Here is a 27,123-nt window from a genome sequence, read left to right as displayed (position 1 = left end):
ATTCTGCACCGGCCCCTTAGTCACGTCCGATTCTGCACCGGCCCCTTAGTCACGTCCGATTCTGCACCGGCCCCTTAGTCTCACCAGATTCTGCACCGACCCCTTAGTCTCGCCAGATTCTGCACTGCCCCCTTAGTCACGTCCGATTCTGCACCGGCCCCTTAGTCACGTCCGATTCTGCACCGGCCCCTTAGTCACGTCCGATTCTGCAGCGGCCCCTTAGTCACGTCCGATTCTGCACCGGCCCCTTCGTCTCACCAGATTCTGCACCGACCCCTTAGTTATGCCCGATTCTGCACCGACCCCTTAGTCAAGCCTGATACTGCACCGACCCCTTAGTCTCACACGTTTTTGCACTGGCCCCTTAGTCTCATCCTGCCACTGCTCCCACGGAGATTTTACTTTAAAAAAAAAAAAACTTAACTTCAATCGTGTTGTTTTAACACCGTGTATCCATTAAACCAATTTGAATTATGATTTAGCCACTGGATGGCGACGTTCTATTTGTAAGTTTGGCATTTCATTTTTCTCTGGACCAACAAGCAATACGGGGACATTCACTCATATTAATAAGCTTTGCCTGCATTTACAGAAGGCTGCTATTTCGTGGACTTAAACAATATTCATGGCAATGGAGCCTAAAATGCACTGGGGACCTATGACATCGCTGAAGCCGCTGCTTTCTATTGGCTGCCCTAATTATATACACGGGGTGTTTGTGAAGTTTAACTCCCGTCTAGGGTTCGTTAAACGGCTGTAGAGCTGCACACGTCTGCGTGTTCCTGGCTCCGTTACACGCTGGAGATAAAAATAACAGATACTGTTGTCTAAACTCAAATGTCTTTTTGGCATTCCTCCACGCTCTGACATTTTCACACCACTTCCCTTGGCAGGCAACACGCCGGGCTACAATGATATCCAGATTGTGCTAAATAAAACACACATTTCCCCATCTAACACAATGCCTGAGCTTCCCCACACAATGATAAACTCTCACAAATTCATGTGGTTTGTGGTGGTCCGTGTGTGCACCCCCACCCAGGAAGAGTCACTGTAGTTGGTGTCACTTGGTGAATAAGCTGAGAGACGTTATGTGGAGGAGGGGGCATTACACAGAAACACAGAATGTGAAGATAGATAAACACGGGCTGGACATTGCAGTCTGCCAGCTTCACTTTAATGCTCTCCAAGCAGTGTTCCGTTCCGACGCTGTGTTTTCCCGATCAGTGTTATGGAAGTCTATCCCACACAACTTCTGCTCTATCATTACATATTGTCTTTCGCATCTATTCAGCTTTCTTTCACCGCTTTTAGATTTGTTCCTTTAGTTCTAGAATTTGGTTTATTCTGGAAATAGTGCCTCATTGACAACCTTAGGTTAATAAAAGGAAGGGGGTTAACTCTCCCCCACCATGGATGCTTCTCTTTTCGATTAGGTTGGGGGTGATTTTTAAATAAGAATTTACTTACCGATAATTCTATTTCTCGGAGTCCGTAGTGGATGCTGGGGTTCCTGAAAGGACCATGGGGAATAGCGGCTCCGCAGGAGACAGGGCACAAAAGTAAAGCTTTTACAGGTCAGGTGGTGTGTACTGGCTCCTCCCCCTATGACCCTCCTCCAGACTCCAGTTAGGTACTGTGCCCGGACGAGCGTACACAATAAGGGAGGATTTTGAATCCCGGGTAAGACTCATACCAGCCACACCAATCACACCGTACAACTTGTGATCTAAACCCAGTTAACAGTATGATAACAGAGGAGCCTCTGAAAGATGGCTTCCTAAACAATAACCCGAATTAGTTAACAATAACTATGTACAAGTATTGCAGATAATCCGCACTTGGGATGGGCGCCCAGCATCCACTACGGACTCCGAGAAATAGAATTATCGGTAAGTAAATTCTTATTTTCTCTATCGTCCTAAGTGGATGCTGGGGTTCCTGAAAGGACCATGGGGATTATACCAAAGCTCCCAAACGGGCGGGAGAGTGCGGATGACTCTGCAGCACCGAATGAGAGAACTCCAGGTCCTCCTTTGCCAGGGTATCAAATTTGCAAAAATTTACAAACGTGTTCTCCCCTGACCACGTAGCTGCTCGGCAGAGTTGTAATGCCGAGACCCCTCGGGCAGCCGCCCAAGATGAGCCCACCTTCCTTGCGGAATGGGCCTTAACAGATTTAGGCTGTGGCAGGCCTGCCACAGAATGTACAAGTTGAATTTTGTTACAAATCCAACGAGCAATCGACTGCTTAGAAGCAGGTGCACCCAACTTGTTGGGTGCATACAGTATAAACAGCGAGTCAGATTTTCTGACTCCAGCCGTCCTTTAAATGTATATTTTTAAGGCTCTGACAACGTCCAACAACTTGGAGTCCTTCAAGTCGTCTGTAGCCGCAGGCACTACAATAGGCTGGTTCAGGTGAAACGCTGATACCACCTTAGGGAGAAAATGCGGACGCGTCCGCAGCTCTGCCCTATGTCGAATGGAAAATTAAATAAGTGCTTTTATAAAACAAAGCCGCCAGTTCAGATACTCTCCCGGCCGAAGCCAGGGCCAGTAACATAGTCACTTTCCATGTGAGATATTTCAAATCCACATTCTTTAGTGGTTCAAACCAATTGGATTTGAGGAAATCTAAAACTACATTTAGATCCCACGGTGCCACCTTAGGCACCACAGGAGGCTGTATATGCAGTACTCCTTTGATAAAAATCTGGACCTCAGGGACCGAGGCCAATTCTTTTTGGAAGAATATTGATAGGGCCGAAATTTGAACCTTAATAGATCCCAATTTGAGACCCAAAGACAATCCTGATTGCAGGAAATGTAGGAAAACGACCCAGTTGAAATTCCTCCATCGGAGCACTCCGCTGCTCGCACCACGCAACATATTTTCGCCCAATACGGCGATAAAGCTTCGCGGTGACTCCCTACCTTGCCTTTATCAAGGTAGGAATGACTTCTTCTGGAATGCCTTTTCCTTTTAGGATCTGGCATTCAAACGCCATGCCGTCAAACGCAGCCGCGGTAAGTCTTGAAAAAGACAAGGACCCTGCTGAAGCAGGTCCCTTCTCAGAAGTAGAGGCCACGGATCGTCCGTGACCATCTCTTGAAGTTCCGGGTACCAAGTCCTTCTTGGCCAATCCGGAGCCACTAGTCTTACTCCTCTTTGCCGTATAATCCTCAATACCTTTGGTATGAGAGGCAGAGGAGGAAACACATATACCGACTGGTACACCCAAGGTGTTACCAGCGCGTCCACAGCTATTGCCTGCGGATCTCTTGACCTGGCGCAATACCTGTCCAGTGTTTTGTTGAGGCGAGACGCCATCATGTCCACCATTGGTTTTACCCAACGGTTTAATAGCATGTGGAAAACTTCTGGATGAAGTCCCCACTCTCCCGGGTGAAGGTCGTGTCTGCTGAGGAAGTCTGCTTCCCAGTTGTCCACGCCCGGGATGAATACTGCTGACAGTGCTATCACGTGATTCTCCGCCCAGCGAAGGATCCTGGCAGCTTCTGCCATTGCCCTCCTGCTTCTTGTGCCGCCCTGTCTGTTTACATGGGCGACTGCCTTGATGTTGTCCGACTGGATCAACACCGGTCTTCCTTGAAGCAGAGGTTCCGCCTGGCTTAGAGCATTGTAGATTGCTCTTAGTTCCAGAATGCTTATGTGAAGAGACTTTTTCAGGCTCGACCACACTCCCTGGAAATTTTTTTCCTTGTGTGACTGCTCCCCAGCCTCTCAGGCTGGCATCCGTGGTCACCAGGATCCAATCCTGCATGCCGAATCTGCGGCCCTCCAATAGATGAGCCTCCTGCAACCACCACAGAAGGGATACCCTTGTCCTCGGCGACAGGGTTATCCGCAGGTGCATCTGAAGATGCGACCCTGACCATTTGTCCAGCAGCTCCCTTTGCATGGAATCTGCCGAAAGGGATTGCTTCGTAAGAAGCTACCATTTTTTCCCAGGACTCTTGTGCATTGATGTACAGACACCTTTCCTGGTTTTAGGAGGTTCCTGACCAGGTCAGATAACTCCTTGGCTTTTTCTTCGGGAAGAAAAACCTTTTTCTGAACTGTGTCCAGAATCATCCCCAGGAACAGCAGACGAGTTGTCGGCATTAATTGGGATTTTGGAATATTCAGAATCCATCCGTGCTGCTTTAGCACCTCTTGAGATAGTGCTAAACCCATCTCTAGCTGTTCTCTGGACCTTGCCCTTATTAGGAGATCGTCCAAGTATGGGATAATGAATACGCCTTTTCTTCGAAGAAGAAATATTATCTCGGCCATTACCTTTGTAAAGACCCGAGGTGCCGTGGACAAACCAAACGGCAGCGTCTGAAACTGATAGTGACAGTTTTGTACAACGAACCTGAGGTACCCCTGGTGTGAGGGGTAATTGGAACGTGGAGATACGCATCCTTGATGTCCAAGGATACCATAAAGTCCCCTTCTTCCAGGTTCGCTATCACTGCTCTGAGTGACTCCATCTTGAACTTGAACTTCTTTATGTACAGGTTCAAGGACTTCAGATTTAGAATAGGCCTTACCGAGCCATCCGGCTTCGGTACCACAAAAAGAGTGGAATAATACCCCTTCCCTTGTTGTAGAAGAGGTACCTTGACTATCACCTGCTGAGAATACAGCTTGTGAATGGCTTCCAAAACCGTCTCCCTTTCTGAGGGGGACGTTGGTAAAGCAGACTTCAGGAAACGGCGAGGTGGCTCTGTCTCTAATTTCAACCTGTACCCCTGAGATATTATCTGCAGGATCCAGGGATTTACCTGCGAGTGAGCCCACTGCGCGCTGTAATTTTTGAGACGACCGCCTACCGCCCCCGAGTCCGCTTGCGAAGCCCCAGCGTCATGCTGAGGCTTTTGTAGAAGCCGGGGAGGGCTTCTGTTCCTGGGAAGGAGCTGCCTGTTGCTGTCTCTTCCCTCGTCCTCTGCCTCGTGGCAGATATGAATAGCCCTTTGCTCTCTTATTTTTAAAGGAACGAAAGGGCTGCGGTTGAAAGGTCGGTGCCTTTTTCTGTTGGAGAGTGACTTGAGGTAGAAAGGTGGATTTCCCGGCCGTAGCCGTGGCCACCAAATCCGATAGACCGACCCCAAATAACTCCTCTACGCATCGCCTGTCCACTGTCGTGTCCATAAAGCTCTTCTGGCCGAAATGGACATAGCACTTACCCGTGATGCCAGTGTGCAGATATCTCTCTGTGCATCACGCATATAAAGAAATGCATCCTTTATTTGTTCTAACGACAGTAAAATATTGTCCCTGTCCAGGGTATCAATATTTTCGATCAGGGACTCTGACCAAACTACCCCAGCACTGCACATCCAGGCAGTCGCAATAGCTGGTCGTAGTATAACACCTGCATGTGTGTATATACCTTTTTGGATATTTTCCATCCTCCTATCTGATGGATCTTTAAGTGCGGCCGTCTCAGGAGAGGGTAACGCCACTTGTTTTGATAAGCGTGTTAGCGCTTTGTCCACCCTAGGAGGTGTTTCCCAGCGCTCCCTAACCTCTGGCGGGAAAGGGTATAAAGCCAATAACTTCTTTGAAATTAGCAGTTTTTTATCGGGGCACCCCACGCTTCATCACACACGTCATTTAATTCTTCTGATTCGGTAAAAACTACTGGTAGTTTTTTCACACCCCACAGAATACCCTGTTTAGTGGTACCTGTAGTATCAGCTAAATGTAACATCTCCTTTATTGCCAAAATCATATAACGTGTGGCCCTACTGGAAAATACGGTTGATTCGTCACCTTCACCACCGGAATCAGTGCCTGTGTCTGGGTCTGTGTCGACCGACTGAGGCAAGGGGCGTTTTACAGCCCCTGACGGTGTTTGAGGCGCCTGGACAGGCACTAATTGAGTGTCCGGCCGCCTCATGTCGGCAAACGACTGCTTAAGCGAGTTGACGCTATCCCGTAATTCCACAAATAAAGGCATCCATTCTGGTGTCGACCCCCTAGGAGGTGACATCCTCATATTTGGCAATTGCTCCGCCTCCACACCAATAACGTCCTCATACATGTCGACACACACGTACCGACACACAGCAGACACACAGGGAATGCTCTATACGAAGACAGGACCCACTAGCCCTTTGGGGAGACAGAGGGAGAGTCTGCCAGCACACACCAAAAAGCGCTATATATGACAGGGATAGCCTTATGATTAAGTGCTCCCTTATAGCTGCTTTTATATTAATATATATATAGCCATTTATTTTGCCCCCCCTCTCTGTTATACCCTGTTTCTGTAGTGCAGTGCAGGGGAGAGACCTGGGAGCCTTCCTGACCAGCGGAGCTGTGACAGAAAATGGCGCCGTGTGCTGAGGAGATAGGCCCCGCCCCTTTTCCGGCGGGCTCGTCTCCCGCTATTTAGTACATTTAGGCAGGGGTAAATATCTCCATATAGCCTCTGGGGCTATATGTGAGGTATTTTTAGCCTTTTTAAAGGTTTTCATTTGCCTCCCAGGGCGCTCCCCCCCCAGCGCCCTGCACCCTCAGTGACTGCCGTGTGAAGTGTGCTGAGAGGAAAATGGCGCACAGCTGCAGTGCTGTGCGCTACCTTAAGAAGACTGCAGGAGTCTTCAGCCGCCGATTCTGGACCTCTTCTTGCTTCAGCATCTGTGAGGGGGCCGGCGGCGTGGCTCCGGTGACCATCCAGGCTGTACCTGTGATCGTCCCTCTGGAGCTTCATGTCCAGTAGCCAAGAAGCCAATCCATCCTGCACGCAGGTGAGTTCACTTCTTCTCCCCTCTGTCCCTCGTTGCAGTGATCCTGCTGCCAGCAGGAATCACTGTAAAATAAAAAACCTAAGCTAAACTTTCTCTAAGCAGCTCTTTATGAGAGCCACCTAGAATTGCACCCTTCTCGGCCGGGCACAAAAATCTAACTGGAGTCTGGAGGAGGGTCATAGGGGGAGGAGCCAGTACACACCACCTGACCTGTAAAAGCTTTACTTTTGTGCCCTGTCTCCTGCGGAGCCGCTATTCCCCATGGTCCTTTCAGGAACCCCAGCATCCACTTAGGACGATAGAGAAAATATGTTTACTCCTTTTGTCCCCCAGATACCAAGGTTCAGAGGGAGAGACAGGTACTAAGCATGTTCTAAGGATAAGCTGGCTCTCCCATGGTTATTGCCTCACTCTTGTCCAAATACACCTATCTATCCATCGTGTGAATGTGTAGTGTGAACCGTAGTGTGAATGTGTGTGTGTGTGTGTGTGTGTGTGTACATGTGATGGGGAATATAGATTGTAAGCTCCACTGGGGAAGGGACTGATGTGAATGGCCAAATATTCTCTGTAAAGCATTGCGGAATATTTATGCGCTATATAAATAAACTGGTAATAAATAAAAAATATCCAGTGTGCGTTACTGTGTTTTCATGATTGTGAGAGTACTAAGGCATTTATCAAAGAGTGGAGAGAGATGGGGGGGGGGGGGGGCAGATGTATTAAGCCTGGAGAAGTGATAATGTGGAGAGAGACAAAGTACCAGCCAATCAGCTGCTGTCAAGTTACAGGCTAGGTTTGCAAAATGACAGTTAATTGCTGACTGGCTGGTGCGTTATCACCTTACTGAAGACCACCCCACTTTATCACTTCTCCAGGCTTAATACATCTGTCCCAAAGTACCAACCAACTGTAATTTATACTGCAGGCTGTGCTAGAAAAATTACAGTTATGAGCTGATTGGTTGGTACTTTATTTCTCTCCAAGCTTTGATAAATCTCCCCCTAAAGAGCTGTAAAAGAGGCATAGCCACCCTGGGAAAGACCACTCCTGCCAAGACTGAGCCAAGCACAACCTGCTTCATAGATGGGCTAAGTGTCGGCTTTTGCAGCTGCTGGTAGCAGGACTACGCATGCAGGGAGCTGACGGACACCCACAGACAGTATTCTGAAGTCTGGTGCTCTGGATGTTACTGCAAAAATATAATCATCAGTGATTAGTCTTCCCATGCTGAGAACAATTGTGGAAGTTGGTTATCTCCAGACTATATAAAGCCTGCGTCTCTAGGGGGTCCAGCAGTGAGATGACAGGGTGTTAGGCTCTGCCAATCGGTAACCAGTATATACTATACCTAGACAGTGTGAACCAGAGCCCAGATAAAAGGCTGCATCCAAGGGATTGCAGTTCCTATTGGATTGGCCAGGAAATAAAGGTTACAGATAAGGACTGTACTAACCTCTCCCGCTGAATCCTAGTTCTGATTCCATTCAATGCCGGTGTCCTAGCTGCTATCACTAGGTGGCAGCACTCTGCATGCTCTGCACTGGCCTCTGCCAGGCAACAAGAGCTCATTCAGTGATACAAGTAATACTGATAGGTGGTTGCTATGGGAAACAGAGGAGCAGGGGAGATTTTACTGGCAACAAATGCTGCCAGTAACATTTTTTCTCATTCACTTAAACCATCCATAAGTGCGTACTTTGCTTGCTTTTACACTATCGCCCAGGCCATGATCTGCCAATGGCGATTCCACTACTGAGACCGGCACACTGGGGAGGCCACTGGTTGAAAATTACATGTCGAAATGTAAAAATACACACATACACTTCACTATTGCTCATTGCCAGTTTTGGACCGCTCTTCTACTGCTGGATTTTAAGCAGATCTTCCATCGTAATTTATGTTCTTATCCTTTCTATAATGTATAATTGGCCAAATTGTTTGGCCTAAACCTGTGTCTCATCTGTTTGGCTTGCACGCATACTTAATGTAAACCGATAGTAGAACACAAACAACTTACGGTGACTACAGATGCGTTTAACTGGAACCAAAGTACCTATTGCTTTCTCTATATAACAGGTTACACATCATCACTCAGGAGATCTGATATGCAGGGCATTACAGTATTACGAGGCTAGTTGTGTCAACTGTAGACAAGTCCGAATAGAAGGGTGTAGGGCAACATTAGCAACGCAGAACACTGATGTCAGAGCAGAGAGACTGTGCAGCTTGTTGTGTCCCAGAATCACCCATTTCATTTGCTTTTTCATCCATGCGGTGAATAGGATGATCACTGCTGGGAGAAATATGAAACAGATTTCTGTACATTAACACGTGACTGGGCAAGCTGCAGTTCTCGTCAAAACCGATAATGTCATGCCAAGAGTCCTTCAACCTTTCAAATGTCTCCCAGACCCAATGCAATCCTTGGAAAATGAAGCCTTAAGAGGACAATCCCCCATTTCTTACCCAATCGCAGCAGTGAGCCAGCGTCCTGGATGGCCTTGTTAACCAGGCAGAAATTCCTGTATAGTGGATAGCACAAGACTCGCCTCCCAAATGTCACCAGGACATCCTTAGCAGACATGTGATTCTGTTACCGAAACAAAAAAGAAAGAAAAAGTTGTCGATGACCATATAGACCAGGGGTAGGCAACATGTGGCACTCCAGCTGCGGTGGAACGCAGGTCGAACTAAAACAGCGGCATGCTGGGATTTCCACAGCAGCTGGCGTGGCAGAGGTTTCCTACCCGATATAGGTCATACTCTACACATTTATAGTAGGTACAGTATGGCCAGCAACATAACACAGGAAATTCAGACACATTATATACAGATGAGATATTGTATAAGAGATAAAAGAAAAACACAGGTGGGTATACAGGTAGGAAAATAAGAACTGGATCACATGGTCTGTGGCATCTAAGGGGGTCTATGTACTAAGCCTTGGAGAGAGATAATGTAGACAGAGATAAAGTACCAGTCAATCCGCTCCAAACGTCATGTCACCAGGTACCAGACAACCAGCTCATTTTTCAAATACCCTTTAACATGGCAGTTACAGTTATACCCCTTTTCCACTAGCATAGCACGGGTCGCAGCCGTGTCGCCTGACACGGCCGCGACCCGTGCTACAGCCCCCTGCAGACAGCGCTCACCAACTCGGCAATTGCCGGGTTGGTGACGCGCTAATGACGCGGCAGGGGCGGCGCTGGGAGATCACATGATCTCCCAGCGCCGCCCTCCCTATGCACTGTGAACGGGAGCCGTGTCGCCTCGACACGGCTCCTGTTCACACTAGACAGCTAGCCGGGTTGAACACGTGTTCAACCCGGCTAGCTACCAGGGTAGGATTCCCGGATCACTTGATCAGGGAATTTGCCGGGGGCCCCTTTTACACTAGGGAAAAACACGGGTAAATGCGCGCCCCCGCGCATTTACCCGTGTTTAAAAAAGCTAGTGGAAAAGGGGTATTAGTTGGCTGGGACTTTATCTTCATCCACGGCTTAAGGGGCTCACAATTTACCAAAACAACCACAATTTATTGTTTCACAGATCCGGAGTTTTCCCCCCAGGTTTTTACAATGCGTCTGACTTTGCCTATACATTACAGATATTTTTCAGCGATTTGCAGATCATTTTCAGGTAAACAGATCAGCCAATCTTGAAAGTTTCATCAGTTTATTAGAAACGGTCTGCAGATCTGCTGATTGTTGTCCATACGGGAAGCAGTTAGGTTCCCGACGGATGGGATCCCGGTGGTCAATATACAGACGCCGGCGTCCACATACCAACACTGCTCGGGATGCCGGCATCACGTTACCGACAGCCGGCATAACGATCGTCCTCAGAGCGGGACGCGCTGGCGTTCTGCCGCAGGGAGGTTAGGTTTAGGCAGAAGGAGGGGGTAGTGTTAGGGAGCAGGGATGGGAAAGTTAGGGTTAGGGACCGGGAAGGGAGGGTTAGGCAGTTAGAAGGGGAGGTTAGTGATAGACATTAAGCGGGCAGGGTTAGACACCCAGCAGGGAGGGTTAGGGTAGGGAAAAGGTGAGGGTTAGAGGATTGACTGCTGCTGTCGGTACAGTGACAGCCGGCATCCCGTCCATCGGCAAATCATGCTGAACCCGTCCATACACTAGTAATCTACAGTCCCAACTGATCTGTGAAACTAAACATGTTCAAAAACCTGATTTAACAATCCCAATCGATTTGTGACAGAAATCTGCGATCTGTGATTGTTTGAGACGGCGCACTATTTTCTTCTTCACAACACATCCCAGCAAAGCAGCATGTGGTATTTATAGAAGACATGTGTATATAGCTGATCTTTACAAATGATTTATGAGACAGTTTCCAAGAAATCCAGCTCTGACACAAAAGGAGGGGGGATGCATTGCCCCTCCAGCGGGCGCCGAGCATTGTGTGCCGCAGAGAGTAAACAGCCAGAGGTGTGTGTGAAATCCCGGAGACTTTGCAGTAGGCAATTTGCCATTTTTCAAGGGTGTACTCTGTGTATAAATGAGGCTGTTCTTATTAGACATCAACGATTACCACAGATTAAAAATTGAACCGGCATCAGCACTCCAGACGTTTACAGCTCGTTACATGAATATTTTACTTGTGTTGTATTAAATACAAGACCTGCAAGGAGAATTGTAGTAACCCTTTGGCTTCTATATTGCGTCTAAGCAAGGGCCGTGTGGGGCGGTCGTACAATCAATGCTCTTTAGAACATAAAGGGAGCGAAAACAAGTCGGACGCAAATGCGTTTTGCAGACTGATTTTGCCATTTTTAACGCTGCACATGCTCTGCAGGCAAGCATACGCATCCTAGGGGCGATTTAGTCATACGCCTCTCATTTGCATCTCCAGTGGCGACTGAAAGGGCCAAATTACGTTCTGCATCCGCACGCAAAACAGGCGCAATGAAGGCGCATCGAGACGGAGTAGGCAAAACTGCGGACAACGCAGAACTGAGCGTATGGAGAGTGATTTCGGACGGACCTCTTGCATCAGGTATAGAGCAGGTTAAATGCACATAGATAATAGCTGATGGATGCTGCATACAGATGCGCCCTCTGACACTATTGCCATAGTCGCGCCAAACTGCCCTTCTCAACGTGCCAGGTCCCAGGCAACTTGGGTTGAGCATCTTTTTTGCTTGTATGTGCATATCAGTCCCAATGAAATAAAACCCCTTCACGAGACTGCACTGATTAATTTGATATGCGACACTTGTGTGTGAAGGAGTCTAAGGGGGTCTATATCCTAAGCCTTGGAGAGAGATACAGTACCAGACAATCAACTCCTTACTGCCATGTCACAGGCTGTGTTTGAAAAATGACAGTTAGGGGATGATTGGTTGGTACATTATCTCTCTCCGAGGCTTAGTAAATAGACCCTCAAATCTGTATACAAAATGCTACAATGCTGTTACCGCAGCTTTTTCTCACTCCAAGTTCCGCTGCGCATCATCTGGTACGCTTTGAATGGTGTTTCACTGCTTCTGCGGTGCGAATAAGACGTAAATCTAAAGAAAAACGAGTTTTATGGTAAGAACTTACCCTTGTTAAAACTCTTTCTGCGAGGTACACTGGGCTCCACAAGTCTGGACAAAGGGGTGTAGAGTAGGATCTTGATCCGAGGCACCAACAGGCTCAAAGCTTTGACCTTCTTCCCAAGATGCATAGCGCCGCCTCCTATATCACCCCGCCTCCCAGCACAGGAGCTCAGTTTAGTTAACCAGCCCAATGCAGTAGCAGGAAAAGAGACGGCAACGGTTAGCAGCCACATACACCACACTCTCACGACAAGAGAAGTGTCAGCGGCTAATGCCATATCAACCCAAAGAAGCTAAGTGCGCCAGGGTGGGCGCCTTGTGGAGCCCAGTGTACCTCGCAGAAAGAGTTTTAACAAGGGTAAGTTCCTACCATAAAACTCGTTTTCTGCTGCAGGGTACACTGGGCTCCACAAGTCTGGACAATGGGGATGTCCTAAAGTAGTTCCTTATGGGAGGGGACGCACTGTAGCGGGCACAAGAACCCGGCGTCCAAAGGAAGCATCCTGGGAAGCGGCAGTATCGAAGGCATAGAACCTTATGAACGTGCTCCCGGAGGACCACGTAGCCGCCTTGCACAATTGATCAAGGGACGCACCACGTTGGGCCGCTCAAGAAGGTCCAACAGACCGAGTAGAATGGGCCGTAATGTGAACAGGAGCTAACAGACCAGCCTTCACATAAGCATGCGCAATCACCATTCTGATCCACCTGGCCAGGGTCTGCTTGTGAGCAGGCCAGCCACGTTTGTGAAATCCAAACAAAACAAAGAGAGAATCAGACTTTCGAATAGAAGCAGTTCTCTTCACATAGATATGGAGAGCCCGTACCACATCCAAAGACCGCTCTTTGGGAGACAAATCAGGAGAGACAAAAGCAGGAACCACAATCTCCTGATTAAGGTGGAACGAAGAAACCACCTTAGGCAAATATCCGGGCCGAGTCCTAAGAACTGCCCGGTCACGGTGAAAAATCAGATATGGGGAACTACAAGACAAGATACCCAAATCCGACACTCTTCTAGCAGAGGTAATAACCAACAGAAACACCACCTTAAGGGAAAGCCACTTAAGGTCAGCTGAGCCAAGAGGTTCAAATGGAGACTCTTGTAACGCCTCCAAAACCACCGACAAGTCTCAAGGAGCCACAGGCGGGACATAGGGAGGTTGGATACGCAACACACCCTGAGTGAAAGTATGAACATCAGGTAAAGTCGCAGTTTTTCTCTGAAACCACACCGACAAGGCAGAAATATGAACCGTGAGGGAGGCCAGGCGCAGGCCTAAATCTAGGCCCTGCTGTAGAAAAGCCAAAAGTTTGGCTGTACTAAACTTGGAAGCGTCATAATGGTTAGATGCGCACCAAACAAAGTAGGAATGCCAGACCCGATGGTAAATCCGAGCAGAGGCCGGTTTCCGGGCCCGCAACATAGTTTTAATGACCTCTTCAGAAAAACCTTTAGCTCTTAAGACGGAAGCTTCAAGAGCCACGCCGTCAAAGACAGCCGGGCTAGGTCCTGGTAGACACAGTGGCCCTGAACGAGGAGGTTTGGACGTTGTGGAAGTAGAAGTGGACGCTCTGACGATAGGCCTTGCAGGTCTGAGAACTAGTGCCATCTGGGCCACGCCGGAGCTATGAGAAGCAGATTTCCTTTTTCTTGCTTGAACTTCCGAATTACCCTGGGCAGGAGTGACACCGGAGGGAACACGTACGGCAGCCCAAACCTCCACGGCACTGCCAGCGCATTCCACGAATGCTGCTTGAGGATCCCTCGTCCTTGCTCTGAAGACCGGAACCTTGTGATTGTGTCGAGACGCCATCAGATCCACATCTGGAAGACCCCACCTTTCCACGAGGAGTTGAAACACTTCTGGATGGAGGCCCCACTTGCCGGCATGCACGTCCTGACGACTGAGAAAGTTTGCTTCCCAATTCAGGGCTCCCGGAATGAATATTGCCGATATTGCCGGTAGATGGCGTTCTGCCCAACGTAGAATCCGTGAGGCTTCCTTCATTGCAAAACGGCTTCGAGTGCCGCCTTGATGATTTATGTAAGCCACTGTGGTGGCGTTGTCCGACTGTACTTGAATAGGACGGTTCTGAATCAAATGCTGGGCTAGGTTCAACGCATTTAAGACAGCCTGCAATTCCAAAATGTTGACCGAGAGGAGAGATTCATCCTTGGTCCACCGACCCTGCAAGGAGTGCTGCTCCAGCACCGCGCCCCAACCTCTTAGACTGGCATCTGTCGTCAACAGGACCCAGTTGGATATCCAGAAGGGACGGCCTCTGCACAATTGTCGGTCCTGGAGCCACCAGAGCAGCGACAGACGGACCTCCGGAGTCAAAGAGACCATCTGAGACCTGATCCGGTGAGGCAGGCAGTCCCACTTGGCTAGAATCAGCTTCTGGAGGGGGCGAGAATGGAATTGAGCATACTCCACCATGTCGAATGCTGATACCATGAGGCCCAGCACCTGCATTGTCGAATGTATCGACACTTGCGGACGAGAAAGGAAGCAACGAATCCTGTCCTGAAGTTTCAGGACTTTCTCCTGAGACAAGAACAACCTCTGGTTGTGAGTGTCCAACAGCGCTCCCAGATGCACCATGCTCTGAGCAGGGACCAGGGAGGATTTCTTCCAGTTGATGAGCCACCCGTGGGCTTGTAGAAACCGGACCGTCATATCCAGATGACGCAGGAGAAGATCTGGTGAATTTGTTGATGTGACACTGCTATAGGAATATGCAGGTAAGCATCCTGTATGTCCAGGGAGACCATGTAGTCCCCAGGTTCCAAGGCCAGAACTATAGAGCGAAGGGTTTCCATACGGAACTTGGAAACCTTCACAAACTTGTTCAGTGCCTTGAGGTTGAGAATGGGCCGGGAGGACCCATTCGGTTTCGGGACTAGAAACAGCGGAGAATAGTACCCCCGGCCCCTCTGAGCAAGAGGCACCTGTACTACGACTCCTGTATCCAGGAGGGTCTGTACCACCGAATGCAGAGCGTTTGCCTTTGTCTGGTCCGACGGGACGTCTGTCTGGCAAAATCGATGAGGGGGTCGGTTTTTGAAGGCTATGGCGTAACCTCGAGTGACGACTTCCCGTACCCAGGCATCTGAAGTGGTCTTCAACCATTCCTGGGTATACCCTAGAAGCCGGCCCCCCACCCTGGGATCCTTCAAGGGGAGGCCCGCCCCGTCATGCTTATCGGTCTTGGCTGCTGGCTGACGGGCAGCCCAGGCTCTTTTGGGCTATGGCTTACCAGGTTTGGAAGTGCGGGCCTGCCTATGGTACGCCTGACCTTTTGCTTTACCTGAAGGAAAGGGGCGAAAGGACGTTCCTTTGGCCTTCGACACAGAAGGAGCTGTATTAGGCAGACAGGCAGTTTTGGCAGTAGCCAAGTCAGCCACTATCTTATTTAAGTCCTCCTCAAACAGAATATCCCCCTTGAAAGGGAGTACCTCCAGGGTTTTTCTAGAGTCCAGATCCACAGACCAGGATCTCAGTCACAATATCCTGCGAGCCAGGACTGACGTAGTAGAGGCCTTGGCTGCCAGAACACCGGCATCAGAAGCCGTCTCTTTAATATAGCGAGAAGCTGTGACAATATATGACAAGCATTGTCTAGCATGGTCAGAGGAGATTTCAGCTTCTAACTCCAAGGCCCATGCTTCAATAGCCTCTGCCGCCCAAGTAGATGCAATAGTGGGCCTTTGTGCAGCACCCGTGAGGGTGTAAATCTCTTTTAGACAACCCTCGACACGTTTATCCGTAGGCTCTTTTAGAGACGTGACGGTAGTGACAGGTAGAGCTGAGGAAATCACCATTCTAGCCACATGTGAGTCTACTGGAGGAGGCGTTTCCCAATTCTTAGACAGCTCTGGCGCGAGGGGACAGCGAGCCAGCATCTTCTTTTGAGACACAAACTTCGTACCCGGGCTTTGCCAGGGTTCCTGACGTATATCCACTAGGTGGTCAGAGTGAGGTAAAACTTGTTTAATCACCTTCTGACGCTTGAACCTATCTGGTTTCTTAGGAGGAACGGATGGCTCGGGATCATCCGTAATCTGCAAAAGATCAGGAATATCCACATGTGAACTACCCTCCCCATCAGCCGTATCTGAGTCAGAACCTGTGGGGTCAGTGTATGTGCTGTCTTCATCAGACGAGATGTCAGTGACAGCAGTGGATTGTGAGGAGACGAGCGCTCGCTTAGAGGACCTCTTGGACTTAGGCGAGCGTTGGTCAGACTTTTAGTAGTCAGGGACTGGTTCAACTTCTTTAATTGAGCAGATAAATCGTCCGCCCACGGCGGGTTAGCTGCAGGGACCACATACGGTTGTAACGGCATTGGGGGTGTTCGTTTATGAACTAGCGTATGCAGAAGTGTGGAAAAAGCGGCCCACGGAGGGTCCGTATGTGCCTCCGTTGCCACAGTCCCACTGGGGGGCAAGGAGCCCCCAGAACCAGAGCCCACAGCTGCTATATTCTCCCCATATGTGCCTGTGGCTTCAGCAACACCAGCAGTGTGTTCCGCCCCAGAACCGAATACCCTCAGAAGCAGAGATGATATAACTTGCAGTATGAGGTAACACAGTACAATTATTAGCAGCACTATATCCATAAACCCAAACCCCTGCGCAGTGTAGTCAGCACCAGCAGAGATAAAGGAGAGACTAAATCAAAGAGAAAAATAAGAATTTACTTACCGATAATTCTATTTCTCGTAGTCCGTAGTGGATGCTGGGGACTCCGTCAGGACCATGGGGATTAGCGGCTCCGCAGGAGACAGGGCACAAAAGTAAAAGCTTTAGGATCAGGTGGTGTGCACTGGCTCCTCCCCCTATGACCCTCCTCCAAGCCTCAGTTAGGATACTGTGCCCGTACGAGCGTACACAATTAGGAAGGATTTTGAATCCCGGGTAAGACTCATACCAGCCACACCAATCACACTGTACAACCTGTGATCTGAACCCAGTTAACAGCATGATAACAGCGGAGCATCTGAAAAGATGGCTCACAACAATAATAACCCGATTTTTGTAACAATAACTATGTACAAGTATTGCAGACAATCCGCACTTGGGATGGGCGCCCAGCATCCACTACGGACTACGAGAAATAGAATTATCGGTAAGTAAATTCTTATTTTCTCTGACGTCCTAAGTGGATGCTGGGGACTCCGTCAGGACCATGGGGATTATACCAAAGCTCCCAAACGGGCGGGAGAGTGCGGATGACTCTGCAGCACCGAATGAGAGAACTCCAGGTCCTCCTCAGTCAGGGTGTGCCCCTGACCAAGTATCAGCTCGGCAAAGTTGTAAAGCCGAGACCCCTCGGGCAGCCGCCCAAGATGAGCCCACCTTCCTTGTGGAATGGGCATTTACATATTTTGGCTGTGGCAGGCCTGCCACAGAATGTGCAAGCTGAATTGTACTACACATCCAACTAGCAATCGTCTGCTTAGAAGCAAGAGCACCCAGTTTGTTGGGTGCATACAGGATAACAGCAAGTCAGTTTTCCTGACTCCAGCCGTCCTGGAAACTATATTTTCAGGGCCCTGACAACATCTAGCAACCTGGAGTCCTCCAAGTCCCTAGTAGCCGCAGGTACCACAATAAGCTGGTTCGGGTGAAACACTGACACCACCTTAGGGAGAAACTGGGGATGAGTCCGCAGCTCTGCCCTGTCCGAATGGACAATCAGATATGGGCTTTTTTGAGACAAACGCCGCCAATTCTGACACTCGCCTGGCCGAGGCCAGGGCCAACAGCATGGTCACTTTCCCATCCACAGATTTGAGCGGTTTAAACCAATGTGATTTTAGGAATCCCAGAACTACGTTGAGATCCCACAGTGCTACTGGAGGCACAAAAGGGGGTTGTATATGCAGTACTCCCTTGACAAACTTCTGGACTTCAGGAACTGAAGCCAATTCTTTCTGGAAGAAAATCGACAGGGCCGAAATTTGAACCTTAATGGACCCCAATTTGAGGCCCATAGACACTCCTGTTTGCAGGAAATGCAGGAAACGACCGAGTTGAAATTTCTTCATGGGGCCTTCCTGGCCTCACACCACGCAACATATTTTCGCCACATGTGGTGATAATGTTGTGCGGTCACCTCCTTCCTGGCTTTGACCAGGGTAGGAATGACCTCTTCCGGAATGCCTTTTTCCCTTAGGATCCGGCGTTCAACCGCCATGCCGTCAAACGCAGCCGCGGTAAGTCTTGGAACAGACATGGTACTTGCTGAAGCAAGTCCCTTCTTAGCGGCAGAGGCCATGAGTCCTCTGTGAGCATCTCTTGAAGTTCCGGGTACCAAGTCCTTCTTGGCCAATCCGGAGCCACGAGTATAGTTCTTACTCCTCTACGTCTTATAATTCTCAAAACCTTGGGTATGAGAAGCAGAGGAGGGAAGACATACACCGACTGGTACACCCACGGTGTTACCAGAACGTCCACAGCTATTGCCTGAGGGTCTATTGACCTGGCGCAATACTTGTCCAGTTTTTTGTTCAGGCGGGACGCCATCATGTCCACCTTTGGTCTTTTCCAACGGTTCACAATCATGTGGAAGACTTCCCGATGAAGTCCCCACTCTCCCGGGTGGAGGTTGTGCCTGCTGAGGAAGTCTGCTTCCCAGTTGTCCACTCCCGGAATGAACACTGCTGACAGTGCTATCACATGATTTTCCGCCCAGCGAAAAATCCTTGCAGTTTCTGCCATTGCCCTCCTGCTTCTTGTGCCGCCCTGTCTGTTTACGTGGGCGACTGCCGTGATGTTGTCCCACTGGATCAATACCGGCTGACCTTGAAGCAGAGGTCTTGCTAAGCTTAGAGCATTGTAAATTGCCCTTAGCTCCAGTATATTTATGTGGAGAAAAATCTCCAGACTTGATCACACTCCCTGGAAATTTTTTCCCTGTGTGACTGCTCCCCAGCCTCTCAGGCTGGCCTCCGTGGTCACCAGCATCCAATCCTGAATGCCGAATCTGCGGCCCTCTAGGAGATGAGCACTCTGTAACCACCACAGGAGAGACACCCTTGTCCTTGGAGATAGGGTTATCCGCTGATGCATCTGAAAATGCGATCCGGACCATTTGTCCAGCAGATCCCACTGAAAAGTTCTTGCGTGGAATCTGCCGAATGGAATCGCTTCGTAATAAGCCACCATTTTTCCCAGGATTCTTGTGCAATGATGCACTGACACTTTTCCTGGTTTTAGGAGGTTCCTGACTAGCTCGGATAACTCCCTGGCTTTCTCCTCCGGGAGAAACACCTTTTTCTGGACTGTGTCCAGAACCATCCCTAGGAACAGCAGACGTGTCGTCGGAAACGGCTGCGATTTTGGATATTTAGAATCCACCCGTGCTGTCGTAGAACTACTTGAGATAGTGCTACTCCGACTTCCAACTGTTCTCTGGACCTTGTCCTTATCAGGAGATCGTCCAAGTAAGGGATAATTAAGACGCCTTTTCTTTGAAGAAGAATCATCATTTCGGCCATTACTTTGGTAAAGACCCGGGGTGCCGTGGACAATCCAAACGGCAGCGTCTGAAACTGATAGTGACAGTTCCGTACCACGAACCTGAGGTACCCTTGGTGAGAAGGGCAATTTGGGACATGGAGGTAAGCATCCTTGATGTCCAGGGACACCATATAGTCCCCTTCTTCCTGGTTCGCTATCACTGCTCTGAGTGACTCCATCTTGATTTGAACCTTTGTATGTAAGTGTTCAAAGATTTCCCATTTAGAATAGGTCTCACCGAGCCGTCTGGCTTCAGTACCACAATATAGTGTGGAATAATACCCCTTTCCTTGTTGTAGGAGGGGTACTTTGATTATCACCTGCTGGGAATACAGCTTGTGAATTGTTTCCAATACTGCCTCCCTGTCGGAGGAAGACGTTGGTAAAGCAGACATCAGGAGCCTGCGAGGGGGAGACGTCTCGAATCTCCAGTCTGTACTCCTGGGATACTACTTGTAGGATCCAGGGGTCCACTTGCGAGTGAGCCCACTACGCGCTGAAACTCTTGAGACGACCCCCCACCGCACTTGAGTCCGCTTGTACGGCCCCAGCGTCATGCTGAGGACTTGGCAGAAGCTGTGGAGGGCTTCTGTTCCTGGGAATGGGCTGCCTGCTGCAGTCTTCTTCTCTTTCCTCTATCCCTGGGCAGATATGACTGGCCTTTTGCCCGCTTGCCCTTATGGGGACGAAAGGACTGAGGCTGAAAAGACGGTGTCTTTTTCTGCTGAGATGTGATTTGGGGTAAAAAAGGTGGATTTTCCAGCTGTTGCCGAGGCCACCAGGTCCGATGGACCGACCCCAAATAACTCCTCCCCTTTATACGGCAATACTTCCATGTGCCGTTTGGAATCTGCATCACCTGACCACTGTCGTGTCCATAAACATCTTCTGGCAGATATGGACATCGCACTTACTCTTGATGCCAGAGTGCAAATATCCCTCTGTGCATCTCGCATATATAGAAATGCATCCTTTAAATGCTCTATAGTCAATAAAATACTGTCCCTGTCAAGGGTATCAATATTTTCAGTCAGGGAATCCGACCAAGCCACCCCAGCGCTGCACATCCAGGCTGAGGCGATCGCTGTATAACACCAGTATGTGTGTATATACCTTTTTAGGATATTTTCCAGCCTCTCAGCTGGCTCCTTGAAGGCGGCCCTATCTGGAGACGGTACCGCCACTTGTTTTGATAAGCGTGTGAGCGCCTTATCCACCCTAAAGGGTGTTTCCCAACGCGCCCTAACTTCTGGCGGGAAAGGGTATACCGCCAATAATTTTCTATCGGGGGAAACCCACGCATCATCACACACTTCATTTAATTTATCTGATTCAGGAAAAACTACAGGTAGTTTTTTCACACCCCACATAATACCCTTCTTGTGGTACTTGTAGTATCAGAAATATGTAACACCTCCTTCATTGCCCTTAACATGTAACGTGTGGCCCTAAAGGAAAATACGTTTGTTTCTTCACCGTCGACACTGGAGTCAGTGTCCGTGTCTGTGTCGACCGACTGAGGTAAATGAGCGTTTTACAGCCCCTGACGGTGTTTGAGACGCCTGGACAGGTACTAATTTGTTTGCCGGCCGTCTCATGTCGTCAACCGACCTTGTAGCGTGTTGACATTATCACGTAATTCCTTAAATAAGCCATCCATTCCGGTGTCGACTCCCTAGAGAGTGACATCACCATTTCAGGCAATTGCTCCGCCTCCTCACCAACATCGTCCTCATACATGTCGACACACACGTACCGACACACAGCACACACACAGGGAATGCTCTGATAGAGGACAGGACCCCACTAGCCCTTTGGGGAGACAGAGGGAGAGTTTGTCAGCACACACCAAAAACGCTATAATTATACAGGGACAACCTTTATATAAGTGTTTTTCCCTTATAGCATTTTAATATATATATACATATCGCCAAATAAGTGCCCCCCCTCTCTGTTTTAACCCTGTTTCTGTAGTGCAGTGCAGGGGAGAGCCTGGGAGCCTTCCCACCAGCATTTCTGTGAGGGAAAATGGCGCTGTGTGCTGAGGAGAATAGGCCCCGCCCCCTTTTCGGCGGGCTTCTTCTCCCGTTTTTCTGAGACCTGGCAGGGGTTAAATACATCCATATAGCCCCCAGGGGCTATATGTGATGTATTTTTAGCCAGAATAAGGTACTATCATTGCTGCCCAGGGCGCCCCCCCCCCCCAGCGCCCTGCACCCTCAGTGACCGCTGCTATGAAGTGTGCTGACAACAATGGTGCACAGCTGCAGTGCTGTGCGCTACCTTATGAAGACTGAAAAGTCTTCTGCCGCCGTTTCTGGACCTTCACTTTTCGGCATCTGCAAGGGGGGTCGGCGGCGCGGCTCCGGGACGAACCCCAGGGTGAGACCTGTGTTCCGACTCCCTCTGGAGCTAATGGTGTCCAGTAGCCTAAGAAGCCAATCCATCCTGCACGCAGGTGAGTTCACTTCTCTCCCCTAAGTCCCTCGATGCAGTGAGCCTGTTGCCAGCAGGACTCACTGAAAATAAAAAACCTAACAAACTTTTACTCTAAGCAGCTCTTTAGGAGAGCCACCTAGATTGCACCCTTCTCGGCCGGGCACAAAAATCTAACTGAGGCTTGGAGGAGGGTCATAGGGGGAGGAGCCAGTGCACACCACCTGATCCTAAAGCTTTTACTTTTGTGCCCTGTCTCCTGCGGAGCCGCTAATCCCCATGGTCCTGACAGAGTCCCCAGCATCCACTTAGGACGTCAGAGAAAATACGAAATACAGTATATCTTTGTGAAAATCCTATATTAATTAACACCTGACGCACCAAGCCCCCTCAGGTTATAGAATATAGGGATAGCAAGTTGAGTGAAAGACACGAGATGGACACCACTCAGCTATCAATGCACACACAAATAGTCACAGTTTGTACAATGCAGAGGTTATTACTGACAATAATACTGCACTGGACTAGCTTACACAGCTATATAGTCAATAGATATAACAGTACACAGTAAGAAACTGGATGTATATCACAGGGTAATTGTACTATAAACCCGACTAAATGCACTCTTTCTTACTAGCACTGACTGAAAAGGCAGGTAGAACACTTAAGTGTCATGTAAAGGCACAGCGCTGACAACCAGGCGGCTTTACATAGGAGGATTTGCCCAAGCATTCCCAGGAACAGTGAGCTGAGGAGTAATGGCGCCGCAGACACTGACAGGGAGTGAGGAAAAGACAGAGATGCAGCTCCAGGGCGGGAACACTTGCTGGAAATGGCGCCCCGGGGCTGGGGGAGGGGCTTCAGGTCTAAGCCTTATCCCCATTGCTGGCAAAACCACCGGGTACTGTGGGCGATATTAAAATCGGTTTTAAGAGAAAACCTGACCTGTGCCCATGCCCTGGTGATCTAGTGGGATCGTCTGTATCCACAGTGTCCACCGCCAGCACACGCGGCCCGCCTCCCACTGACCGCGCCGGATCGCGATAAAGACAGGGTCCCGCGAGCGGGACCCACTTACCACCTCCCGAAGCGCGGCCATGCGATCCTGGAGAGCCCCCGTCGTGTGTGTCTAACATGAAAAAAAACGGAGCCTCCGCTGTAGGTACCCGGCAACCAGGGCTCGGGAGTGTACAGCGCCGCTGGGGAGAGCTGGAGCTGCAGCAGTGAATGTCACAAGACATTTACCACCGCTGCTGCCCTTGAAGTCTTCACTTTTTACCTCATAAAAAGCTTTTCTCAGGGCTGCTTGGAGCAGCCCCTCTGTTAAGTGCCTGCTTACTGCAGCACCAACTGACAAACTGAGCTCCTGTGCTGGGAGGCGGGGTGATATAGGAGGCGGCGCTATGCATCTTGGGAAGAAGGTCAAAGCTTTGAGCCTGTTGGTGCCTCGGATCAAGATCCTACTCTACACCCCATTGTCCAGACTTGTGGAGCCCAGTGTACCCCGCAGCAGAAAAGTCACTACACCACTTGCCCATCACACCTGGCATCTCACGCCCTATAGTGTATTGAGGTTAGTTGTATGAGGACCCATGTGTAGATGTATGAATCTTGGGAGAGTATCCGTGCACCTCTCAGACTGTGCACACGCTAGCTGGACGCATGCGCAGTGTGACTTAGACACACGCACAGAAGGAAAAAACATTGCTCCACTGTTTCTGGCATCATCCAATCAGAATAAGGCCATATACGTGCTTATGAGCCAGGAACCTATTACTAGTTTATCACATTCAATTCTACAATCTATATAATTAGCCCAAGTGAATGCCATAGTTCTAAGCCATGAGCATATACTGTATCCATGACAACAGACCTTATTTTGCTTTTTTTTTTTTTTTTTTTAAATTGGCAACTGGAAGCAGACAAGCATTTGTACTGTAGCATACACTGACTCTCTAGCCAGACAATGGAGCAGTGTATAAACGTATAAACCAAGCCAGCGCCTCGCGAGGCACGGATGATCTCCGATACACAGCGGCATTCCATGAAAGCACAACTAATAACTAATTTCCTGAGCAAACAGTGTTGTGTCAATGACCAAGGAACAGACAGTGCAGTTCTCAATGTACTGGAACACAGAAATATGTCTTGGCATGCTTTCCAGTTTAAAGGGACACAAGGAGGTGGCGTTGCCTAGGGTTCCAAGGATGCATGGTTTGAATGCTCCGTTAAAGCCCTCTTAAGAGAGTAATTTGCTGTAAAATGCTCCATATAGTGTAGCAATCACTTGCAGATTGTCCCTCTACAGATACTGACAAGTACCAGTACATTGCATTCCTACACAGGCGAAAACAGGGATTTGGACATTGACACCAGCCTGCAGAGCTAACGTCGCAATAACGTAGGCTTTAAACACAAATCACTGAGGCCCGACCTGATTCAGGGGATGATTCTCCAGCACCACTCCCCATATATCCTGCCTTTCGTTCACCAAATAATTGCCTCAGTGCTAGCTCTTTATAGCAGCTTAGAAAGTTCCGTACAGCTGAGGTTCTAATGAAGCCTGGTTACTACATCTGGGTAGCCGGCTAACACTCTTACGGGTAAACCCTGTGGCTAACTGTCAGCCCGGACCTATTCAATTAAGCCCTGTATCCAAGTGTGCAACAAGGATATTTCTTGCAGATGAAGGAACTGCTGGTATTACACTTTAGGTAAATGCACCCCCTCTGTGGTTTAATGCATGGTGAAACCCACAGATTCCAGCATTTAATGCAGACTGTATAGATTACAGCGTGGGGGAATTGCACAATAAATGTAACAGATCCAGCTGTTAAACCTGAAGCTAACCCCACGGCCAATTGGATATGCCCCTTGATCCATTAGCTTCAGATCCGCATTTCTGGATCCATAGGAAATCATTCCTCCTGTCTCTGGTGCACAGCCTACACCTGTAATTGGAGCTCTCCTGTCTCTGCAATTCTAGTGTCCTGTATTGGACCTAACACCATAGTGACTCTCAAATCGCTCTACACCTCTATGGCCTCCCCCAGACATCACACTCTGTGGCTGCTCTGGGCAGGCATTCCATCCTTAGGGCAGTAAGGATGGTATAATGGTTAGTATTATTGCCTCACACTAAGGTCATGGGTTCAATTACCTCCATGGCCCTAATTGTGTGGAGTTTGTATATTCTCCCCATGTTAACGTGGGTTTCCTGCGGGTACTCTGATCTCCTCCACAATCCCAAAAATATGCTGGCAGGTTAATTAGCTCCTGACAAAAATATTAACCCTAGTGTGTGTGTACTGGGCTGGTATTTGCATAGTCAAACACAGTGCAACTAACACCTCTGAATAGCTAAACATTTGCCGCACCTGAAGCCTGTGCTAATTGCCATAGCACACCTCCCAACATGACCTTCTCCAGGAGGGACAGAATGCTCTGCTGCTGGACTTCCCTCGTAATTTCTGATTGCCAGCACCTGTGCTGAAACACCTTTCTTATCCATTAACCTGCTCAAAACAGGTGCTGCAATCATAAATTAAGAGAAAAGTCCAGAAGCATAGCATTGTGTCCCTCCTGGAGAGGGTCATGTTGGGAGGTATGCCCTGGGTCTACCACTCATGGTGAGCAGGCAGCTGTGGGGGGGAGAGCACATGGAGCAGGCTCAGCAGGGACATTTCCATCACATTAGTGTGGTCCCGACATTCTCAGACCCTTCCGCACTGCTCCCATGAGACCAGGACAGCGTACTTCAGCCCCACCCTGTGCTATTCCTGTAATGTGTACCTCTGCTGATTGCACACCCTGCCAGCAGCAACCCACAAAGTGCACCCCAGATGGTTCTTCTGTGGGCAGGATGCACTTCACCATACCCTCCAATATTTTACACATAAAAATCGGTACAAAGTAGGAAAGGGGGCATGACCACGGGTGAAGGGCTATACTTTCAATGGAAGTTTGGAGAGCCAAAATTCGGTAGACCATAAAAAATAAGAATTTACTTACCGATAATTCTATTTCTCGTAGTCCGTAGTGGATGCTGGGAACTCCGTAAGGACCATGGGGAATAGCGGCTCCGCAGGAGACTGGGCACAAAAGTAAAGCTTTAGGACTACCTGGTGTGCACTGGCTCCTCCCCCTATGACCCTCCTCCAAGCCTCAGTTAGGATACTGTGCCCGGACGAGCGTACACAATAAGGAAGGATTTTGAATCCCAGGTAAGACTCATACCAGCCACACCAATCACACCGTACAACTTGTGATCTGAACCCAGTTAACAGCATGATAACAGAGGAGCCTCTGGAAAGATGGCTCACAACAACAATAACCCGATTTAGTTAACAATAACTATGTACAAGTATTGCAGACAATCCGCACTTGGGATGGGCGCCCAGCATCCACTACGGACTACGAGAAATAGAATTATCGGTAAGTAAATTCTTATTTTCTCTGACGTCCTAGCTGGGAACTCCGTAAGGACCATGGGGATTATACCAAAGCTCCCAAACGGGCGGGAGAGTGCGGATGACTCTGCAGCACCGAATGAGAGAACTCCAGGTCCTCCTCAGCCAGGGTATCAAATTTGTAGAATTTAGCAAACGTGTTTGCCCCTGACCAAGTAGCTGCTCGGCAAAGTTGTAAAGCCGAGACCCCTCGGGCAGCCGCCCAAGATGAGTCCACCTTCCTTGTGGAATGGGCTTTTACAGATTTTGGCTGTGGCAGGCCTGCCACAGAATGTGCAAGCTGAATTGTATTACAAAATGACTATGTCCAACAACTTGGAGTCCTCCAAGTCACTAGTAGCCGCAGGTACCACAATAGGTTG

General features: G+C 49.1%; 1 protein-coding gene across 2 annotated transcripts in view; it reads right to left on the bottom strand.

Annotated features, from left to right (window-relative positions):
* SHQ1 (SHQ1, H/ACA ribonucleoprotein assembly factor) overlaps positions 1-27,123 on the bottom strand; it is a 216,751-nt gene that overhangs the window by 65,178 nt on the left and 124,450 nt on the right. For both annotated transcript variants that reach the window (XM_063941032.1, XM_063941031.1), the window contains exon 10: positions 9,235-9,358. In XM_063941032.1, coding sequence (XP_063797102.1) covers positions 9,235-9,358 — 124 coding nt within the window. The remainder of the gene's footprint in view (positions 1-9,234; positions 9,359-27,123) is intronic.

The sequence above is a fragment of the Pseudophryne corroboree genome, chromosome 9 (genome assembly GCF_028390025.1).
Source record: "Pseudophryne corroboree isolate aPseCor3 chromosome 9, aPseCor3.hap2, whole genome shotgun sequence".
In the NCBI taxonomy this organism is placed as follows: Eukaryota; Metazoa; Chordata; class Amphibia; order Anura; family Myobatrachidae; genus Pseudophryne; species Pseudophryne corroboree.
Note: the sequence above shows the minus strand (reverse complement) of the source record. Positions and strands in the feature narration are given on the sequence as shown.